Consider the following 9,513-nt stretch of genomic DNA (forward strand, 5'->3'; position numbering starts at 1 on the left):
AAAAAAAAAAAAAAAAAAAAAAAAAAAAAAAAAAGAAATGGGCTGTAGACTCCATTCAGTAGGAACAGGTGTCCAATGTCAAAATGGCTGAATGGTGGCGGGGAACACCCTCCAATGCTACCAAGCACCCAGGGAAAGCTGCATCACAACATGGCATAATTGGTGGGTGCCAGTTGGCAGCAATGGGGATGCTTACAGCAGAGCAGCCTGTGGTATAAATGGGTGTGCTCCTGGCTCTGTGTTCCATGCCCATTTACTGAGTCTGCCTGAAGATTCTGGAAACCCCCGATGTCCTTTACTAACTGTGTTTCTCTTAAACTAGCCAGAGTGGATTCTGTTGTTTGCAGTTATAAGTCATTAACCCAGTTTTCAAAACCTCATCGCACACAAGGTTTGAGTGCTAGGGGCTCTCACCTGTTTCTACAGAGACACAAGGTCCCCTCTCTCCACTGTAGCTGTTCCGACTGAATTAGTTTGAGAGCTCCCGAGAACCCTATAGCATACAGCCTAAGGATACAGTCTCTGGGGTCAAGGTGACACCTTATCTGACACTTGCTCATGTGTGACCTGGGGTGAATGAATCTGCCCACACTTCTCTGTCTCTGGGAGATACTAGGATGGCTCCCACAGGGCTTTTGAAAGGATACAATGAGACAGCCCGCATGATGTGTTTCCTCAGTGCCATACATATAATTAGTAAATGCTCACTTAAATAATCAGAGTTCTGAGTCGGCTTCCTCCTCCCTGCCCTTCCTCTAGCCCTCCTGCAAGCCCTCAGGACTTAGCACAGGTACACCTGGTTGATGTTTCTTCACTCCCAGCCTGTGAGCTCACAGGGCAAAGCTTGACATCACGAGCTGTGAACTGGCTTTTACTCAGACTTGAGCAGAAAAGACTCAGATCCCAACCCCCGCCCCCACCCCCTTGGACACGCCACTACCCCGGGATCGGTTCCAAACTTCTCAGCCTGGTTCAAAGTCGCTCATCCTTGCATATTCCACCACCACCCCAGCTCCTGTGCCACCGCTGTGTGTCATCATTGCAGTGCCCCTTAAGTCCCCAGAAGAAGTGTCACTGCTAATCTCTGGGATGCCTTGTGTAAAGCACACTGGGTGAGTCCTCTAGCAGGGCTCTGTGCCACCCATTGGCTGGATTTCTGCCCTTCTTGTGCGACCTAGGCCATGAAGTAGAAGCCCTGGGTCAGTGTGGCTTTAAACAGAGCCATTCCCCAAGGCCCAAGACCAACTTTGAGCCAAGTTTCCCTGTGCATCTCTCTGTAGTACTAGGACCAGTGCTCTGTATGGCCTCTCTGCTACATCTGCAGAGACACATGGTCACTCTCACGTCTTCCTGACTGACGTGGACAGTTAGGCTAACTCAGAGACCATGTGAGGGGAAATAGCAGCAAGACCCTTGCTCAGTGCTTAAAACGATTTTGACCAATCAAAAGAGAGACACCAACCCGCAGTCTTAAGACCCCTGGGAAACCAGAGCTGATGGGCGTCAGTGTCATCTCTAAGGCAGGCTGGAACTCTCCATCACACAGGGACACGGAACACCAAATGGCAGTGTTCCTTATTGCATCTACAGTTGTGTGTGGCACACTAGAATGCTTGGGGTAGCCCAGGGTACCAAGAGTCTATCCCATACGTGGCTCTCGTGATAATAAGAGAGATATAGCATCCACACTGTGTGTCTGTCTTATTCAAACCAGATTGGGGAAGGAATCAAGGTTTGGCAACTTGAATGTGAAGACTTCGTGTTATTGTTTTTTTGACAAAGTCAAAGTTCTTGGTCCTAAAATAATTAAGGATTTGAGGAATTAGTGGTCTCTCACTGACGGAGGCCTGGTTCATGTGGACAGATAGGCCAGAGCTGTCTCAAAGACTCCTCCACTTTCCTTTCACTGATCCAAGTAGAACATCCTTGGCTGACGGTAGGGGTGAGGTCAGTGTTGGAATCTGCAAGCTGATTGGCTGGTTCTACATGCTAGGGGGTGACATCTGCATCCAGGTTCTCTGGGCACTCATCAGTTGGCTTCATGTAGGCTTAGGTCAACAAAACAAAGGGCTCTTCTTGAACCTTGAAGGACAGTTAGGCTGCATGGTGTGTGTGTGTGTGTGTGTGTGTGTGTGTGTGTGTGTGTGTGTGAACATATACCGATGATATTCACAGATCAGGCTGGCTATGGCCAATTTGAGTCTTGGATAGAGGTTAGGCACCAGCTGAGCCCTACACAGCATGCCTTGGTAAGCCACAGGGCAGCTGGTTCCTAATGGAGCTGGCACCAGTGATGCCCATGGCATACATCATTAATCAATCACTGGGCCTCAGAGCCCTTAGTAAGACAGTTTTCTCGGCAGCCAGCACCAATCAATGTGAGTTTGTATTTTTAGCGCCTCTTATTTAGGGAAATTTCACTTTATTTAATAGTTCTTAAGAAATATGAGTTACTCGTGGGTGAGCACTTGTCCTTCCTTCTTTTCTCTGTCACATTCCCACCTCCATGAGCTGCAGTGGTGTTCACTGTACTGAGACCACCAGAGCAGGACCACATGCATGGGAAAGATATGACCAGACTTCAGAAGGGACTGTTAGGCCCGGTGAGGAGGGCAAGTGGGGCAGCCATGGACCCAGGGACCCCACCGGTTAGTACTCACCAAGCAGCCCTGGGTTGGGGAACCTCCATGAATCGTTGTAGGAGGAATACTGAGGGTGGCTGTAGGGACTCCCAGAAAACTCACTCCCTGCAGGAGGTGGGCAGAGAGAAACAGAAGACACATGTTAAATCAGGTTCAGAAAAGACTACGGGTTCAAGTCAGTTTGAATGCTATTGATGGCACTTGTTTCTTCTGTGAGTTTCAGGTACCTTTGGTAACCAATAATAGCATATTGGGGTTATGCTCTCATCCAGTGAGCTTTTTATCTTACCCCAAAGCTCTTGGTATCAATGGGAATGGAGGCCATGGAGCCATCATGTGCAGAGTGAGGTCTCTCTGGGTACACCTGCACAAGTCCAACCTTAGCCTGCTGGGCTGTTGGCACTGGCTGAGGCTCCTAAGGGACCATTCCCTTCCTCATGACCTCATCTCTAGTGTGGACCCTCTGTGCTGTGAATTCAGAGTGATTGTACCAAGGGCAGCTGGCTGGACGGGGGGAATGAGACAGTCTGCTGACAGGAAGGGTCAGGCTAAATGCTTATGAAATAAAAGAGGAAGTGGGGGGTGGTCTTCTAGGCCCTGGGGAGGAGGTAGTCGTTCATGGCGGTGGGCACTCTCAGGTAGGTGTACATGGGTGAAGGGAAGGTAGGGTGAGCCCAGAGGACAGTCCACTCAGATCCACAGCCTGCAGAGCTGGGCACTCGCCCTGGCTATTCTCAGGGTTCGCAGCAGCCCCAAGGGAATCTTCGGCCAGCAAGGCCAGCTTCATGCTTGTCCCTACATGCTTTAGTGGCAGACTCTGCCCATTTCTTTCTTCCTTCGTCCTATAGCTGGGGCCCCAGAGGGCAGACTGGGTTCTCTATCCTCCACTCGAGGGCCCAAGAGCCTGGCATGTCTATCTAGGAGAGGCTCTCAAGCAGGACATGGGAAGCCAGAACGCCGGATGGATGGTTTTCTTAAGCCCCCAGGTAAGGCCCTGCCCTGCTGGAGGTGACAGGAGTTTACATGGTCCTGAGAGAGTACCTGCGGCCAAGCATGACTCCATGATCCCCCTAAAGGGAATGTACAAAGGCCAAAGGGCAAGAGGCTTTAGAAGAGACTGGCTATCCTCCCACCCCATAGGCAAGCACAGGCAGAGCACGCACACCACGCGCGCGCACACACACGCACACACACACACACACACACACACACACTCCTGCTCAGACCTCTCTGGGGGCCACTTCCTGCCTGACAGGCTGAGCCTTCCAATTCTCTGTTTTTTATGCCTCAGCGGTCAGGGTGCCAGGTTCCCGCATACAGAGGGAGAGAGTGGTGACAGGGCTGGGCCGCCAACTCAGCTTCTGCAGATCCATCAGTGCTACACAGAGCCTCCGCTGCCTCCTCCTCCCCTCCCCTCCCTCTTTCTCTCTCCTCTTCTTCCTTCTCCTCTCCCTCCTCCTCCTCTTTGAGAAGCAGGCTGAGGGGAGAGCACTCTTGCCAAGGCTCTCACACCCACAAACTGCCCCGTCAGAGGCACGTCCTGCCCTACCTCAGATGAGCACCATCGTGCCTACTGCAGGGCCACCTCTTCCAGGAAGCCTCTCTGAGCTTCATCCCCAACAGGGCATGTCTTAGGGCCACTCAGCTGGAGTGAGTTGGCATAGACCCCTGGAGGTCCACGAAGGCTCACAGGCAGCTTCCAAACCCTCTAGATTCTAGAGACTAGAAGGAGAGCCCCAGTCAGCACCATCAGCCCTTCCACCTGTGTGGCTTCCAGAAGCCATCCTTTCCTGTCCCTCCTGCGGCACGCAGTCTCCTGCATCATCCTCTAGTATCCCATTGTCCTTGACTTGTCTCTTCCTGCAGGTCTCTGCCCTGCCTGCTCCCAGCAAACCCCAGAGTCCCTGGGGCTCTCTCCTACCCCGTTCCTGGGCTCCATCCAGGAGACGCTCTCCCTGGGATGTTTCCCCTGACCAGCTCATCCTCCTGTCCTGCCACGGATTATCCCACAGAGCTTATCACTTTCCAACCTGTCTTGTTCATCATGTTCATCTTGTTAATTATCTGTCTCTTCCAAGAGGCTGAGAACTCCTTGGGGACAGAGTTTTGTCTGTTTATGTCTCGATCCCAAGCTTCAGCACCAGGCTTGGCATCCATCTAAGCATGCATGGATGACTAATTGTTAAGTGAGTGAGTGAGTAAGTGAATGAATGAATGGATAAATGAATGAATGAATGTAGGTCAGCCAGGCACACATTGCTGAGTGGACTGAGTGGACCTCTTGCTTGGATAATGGCCACCATTATTATCTTCCACAGCCAGGGGTATGCTGTGGAATCTTCTGTGGGCTAAGATTTAAATTAATTTCTGATTCATTGTCCATCACAACATCCTGGGCCCAGGAGGAAACATCTACCTGGACCCCCACCTGGTACGCTCAGTCATGGTGAGATGGGTACCTGAGTCCTTGTCCTGTGCTATGCCCTTTAGAGTATTATACTCTTGGGAAGAGACCCTGGCCATCTCAGAGACTTGAGGCTGACCTAGAGGCTGTCCCGCCACCTGTTGGGGACTCTGCAATGATGTCAGACTACCTCAAGTGCTATATTGTAAGCTAACATTGTGTACAGAGTAGAAAAGCCACTAGAGATCTCACTACCAAGGAAGCTGCCCACAGATCTGATCCGCACAGTAACAAAGCTGGTTGGGGGGCAGCAGACTGACCAGGCAGATGCCACAACCCTCGATCAACTAGCAAAGGGGCAATGGTGTGGGGCCAGGCTTCATGGGTTCAAATACCAAGCTTGCCTCTTCAAAGTTCTGGAAATCCCCATGAGTCACTCAATTTCTCTGTGCCTCAGTTTTCTTCTCTGTGAAGCTCGGACAATTGTAAAGCTCATGTGGTGCTTGTAGAGGTTCAAAGAAGGCTCAGCACATGTCAACCATGGTGACATGCTCCTCCACCAGTCGCCGAGTCCTCCTGGGCATTTAGAATCAAACTGAACCTCCCAGCTACCCTGTGATGCTCACAAAATTAATAAAACTGCATTTCAGTTGTGAAATGTTCTCCCTCAGGCCAGAACATAACTCCAAGGCCAAGTTCCTATCTCCCGGCCCCGGACTCTTGTCTTTAAGACATTGTTTTTCCATCACAGGCTCCGTTTCCTCATTTGTCAAAGGACAGAGCAGACCAAATGCTGTAGCCCAGTGGTTTTCAACCTTCCTGACGCTGTGACCTCTTCATGCTGTTCCTCGGCTTGTGGTGACCTCAACCATAAAATTATTTTGTTGCTACTCCACCACTGTAATTTTGAATCATAATGTATGCATCTGATATGTGACCCCCGTGGGATGGAGACCCACAGGTTGAGCACCAGTGCTACAGATGCTCACTCCCAGCTGTGGGGATGCCTTTCCTCTGGGGTAGCCCTGGGGCTCCGATGTCCTCACCTGCATCCTCACACTGAGGAGCACCTTATTCTTTGCTGGAACCTAAAACAGCAGCTTGGAAAAGCAAAGTATGTTTAGCTTAGAGTCCTGGGAACTTTTTGGGTCCACTGAGGGGACACTGAGACCAGTCTTAGGGATGGTTAGAACTCCAGCAAGGGAGGCGGGGGACTCTGGGCCAAGACGAAACCTGGGGCTGAGGCTTGAGGCCGTTCAGTGTGTGCTGTGGGTTGGTGAGCCCTGTGGCAAACCTTGGTATGTCAGGACAGAAGGGCCCTTGGTAGCTGGCACTAGGATCCAGTCGAGGCTGCAGCTAGAGGGGAGAGGTCAGGGAGACCTTCCCATCGGCTGCTACCACAGCAGAGGGAACTGACTGTCCACAGGGATAAAACCCTCCTCTAGAGCAAGCTTTCAGAGAGCAAGAAACCAAAGTGCCTGGCTCTAGCTTTTGTTGGGGCTTCCAGAGGTAAAGCCAACAGGCCTGAGGTCAAAGGTCACACATCGAAACACCTTTCCTTGTGAATTCACCCAGCCAAAAAGACTCTGCCCTACCTTGGGGACTCCTTGCCTCTTTCTATTGACTCGTACTCTGAACATCTCTCAAAGGAACCCCTTAAATCATAGATGTTTATTCCTATTAACAGGAAGGATTCTGCGTGTCCCCAGAAGGGAAGGGAGGCCAACCTGTGTCCAGATAGCTGCCACTACCTGTTAGTCAGTAGGACCGGTCACCCAGTGGGACCTCCATCCAAGAGGCTCAGAGCATACTGGTTCTCCTTCAAGGCAGCTACGGGTTCTGCCTAGAGTTCAGCACACAGAAACATTTGAGAACTCTCCAGTAGCAAACCAGTGCCAAGCAACTGAGCATCCTGGTCAGTGGAGTGGCCCCACGGAGGAAACTGGGGACAAAGGCCTGTAGTTAGCACACAAGCTGGGCCCCTCATGGTGCCATGTGAGCACAAGGGGGGTGGATCTGAGGCCAGCCGAGAGCTTGATCAGCCATCAGCACTTCTCAAAGGCTGTGTGGCCTTGGGCAAGTGACTAAACCTGCCTGAGCAGTCTCCTCCTCTTCAATATGGACTAAATAAATCACGGTTTACAGTTTGAACGTCTTCACACAAAAAGTCAAGTTGGCGTTCATCTCAAGTGAGAAGCATTAAGAGGGTGCAAGGAGCCGGGTGTGGTGGCACACGCCTTTGATCCCAGCACAGGAGTCAGAGGCAGGAGAATCCCTGTGAGCTCAAGACCAGCCTGGTCTACAGACTGAGTTCCAGGACAGCCAGGGCTACACAGACACAGAGAAACCCTGCCTCATAAAAACAAACAATAAAAAACCCAACCAACCAACCACCACCACCAAAACAAAAAAAAGAAGATGGAAGCCTGGATTAGACTATTGTGTTTAGAGGCGGGGCTTGGGGGAAGTAACTAAAGATACCTGCCGGCATGGGAGAGGAGCATTGACACCCTGGAACTGGGGCTTTATAAGCAGAGAGACCTGAACTATGTCCTGTGTTCATGTGTGAGGTCCTGAACCACCTCAGGAGTCAGCAGGGTTCCGGTGAGCAAGAAGAGCTTCAGCAGAAACAGCTGCCTGACTGAACTTCCCAGTGCTCAGAGCTTTGAGCCCTCACTCTCTATAAAGTACAGTCTGCAGCATCCGGCTATCAAGGTAAGCACCGGCATCATGGGGCCTGCATCACGGGGCCTGCGTCACGGGGCCTGCGTCACAGTGTTTCTGGATGCAGTTCTCCCAACATGGAGAAACTGGGCAAGCTGGGGAGGGAGGGAAATGGAAAAGAGCCCCGCTCACAAGTGGGGAACAGGCTCCAAGAGGATTTCACAGCTTTCACTGAGTTCTTAGGTAAGCAGGGGAAAGATCTGGGTGTAGGGGTGGAAGCAGACAGAGTTGAGGGGCTCTGCTTGAGAAGATGGAGGGACCTGAGTGGACGGACCTGAAGATGCACATGTCCACATGGAATGTGTATGAGTACAGAGTGGGTGCAAACACACGTGTGCGTGTGTGTGAGTGTGTGCATGTGTGTGCATGTGTGTCTGTGTATGTGTGTGTGTGGGTGGGTCTGTGTGCACATGTGTGTCTGTGTCTGTGTGTGTGGGGGGGTCTGTGTGTGCATATGTGTGTGTGCGCATGTGTGTCTGTGTGTGTGTGTCTGTGTATGTGTGTGTGGGGGTCTGTGTGTGGGTCTGTGTGTCCATGTGTGTGTGTATGTATGTGAGAGAGCTGTGTGTATGTGAACACTTGAGGAGTGGGAATCCTAGCTTCAGGTTTAAGGTGTTTTGTAATTAGTGAAACTCTCCCCCTGTCCATTGCTCATGCATCCTTAAAGCTTGGCATTACTGCTGTGGTTTGCGTATGGATGCCCTCTCCAAAATTCATGGAGAATTTTGGATGTCATGTGACTATTTTGAAGGTAGCCTTATGACAGGATGAGGTCATAGAGGGACGATGGCTCTCAGGAGGGTAAGCTATAGAAAGCAAACCCATGCATTCTTGCTTGTCACTCCTGTGCTCTTGCTCTCTGACTTTCCCCACATCATTCTGTCCTGGGTAGATGCTCCTGCTGTGCCCTCGAGTTTTCCAACCTCCAGCACAGTGGACCAAGGGAAACTTCTCCTTACAGAGTACCCCGCCTCAGCTACTTTGTTATAGCAACAAAAAGCATACTAAGACAAGACTGACTTGGTATTTTCCCCAGACACGGGGTCAGGGGAGATTCCTGGGTACCATGCTTGTATGAACAGTAGAGTTATGATGGAGACATGGTCAAAGGGCATGTAGTGTAGATCAGAGAGCCACAGGCCAGTGTGGGAGAGAAGCCTGGAAACACTGGGAAAATGTGAAGGAGAACACCATAGTTTTCTACAAGGTAGCAGACAAGGGTCTGATTACCTCTTGCTTTTAGTTGTAGTGTTAAAGGAGAGCAGCCAGGAAGGAATGGCTTGGCTCAAAGAGTCACCAAAGGAGCAAAAGCAGGGAGGCGTGGCCATTGGTGACTCGGGATTGGATTCAACTGGCTAGAAAGCAGGACTCCAGACAATCCCAGCCACGCCCTGGGTATGGTCCAGCATGCTCTTACCTAGAGCTGCCTACCATGGAGAAGGAGGTAGAAAAATGGCCTTTAGGGGTCAGGAAAGACAGCTTAGCTGTTGAGTGCTTGCTCCTCAGGAGCACCAGAGTTCAGTTTAGCACGTACATCCAGCAGTTCACAATTGCCTGGAACTCTAGCTCCTGCCAATTAGGTGACCTCTTTTAGTCTCTGAAGGTACCCACACACGGGTGGCATACATATGTACAGATACATACACACACATACAAAAATAAAAGCAAAATCCTTTTTTATTTTTCCCTGAGACAGGGTTTCTCTGTATAGCCCTGGCTGTCCTGGAACTCACTCTGTAGACC

The 9,513-nt window shown here is 50.9% G+C and overlaps 1 protein-coding gene across 4 annotated transcripts in view; it reads right to left on the minus strand.

The window, feature by feature from the left end:
• Positions 1-9,513, minus strand: part of Pax5 (paired box 5) — a 187,608-nt gene that overhangs the window by 8,927 nt on the left and 169,168 nt on the right. For all 4 annotated transcript variants that reach the window (XM_031377271.1, XM_031377268.1, XM_031377269.1 and 1 more), the window contains one exon: positions 2,661-2,747. In XM_031377271.1, the coding sequence (XP_031233131.1) occupies positions 2,661-2,747 (87 nt within the window). The remainder of the gene's footprint in view (positions 1-2,660; positions 2,748-9,513) is intronic.

The sequence above is a fragment of the Mastomys coucha genome, unplaced genomic scaffold (genome assembly GCF_008632895.1).
Source record: "Mastomys coucha isolate ucsf_1 unplaced genomic scaffold, UCSF_Mcou_1 pScaffold18, whole genome shotgun sequence".
NCBI lineage: Eukaryota > Metazoa > Chordata > Mammalia > Rodentia > Muridae > Mastomys > Mastomys coucha.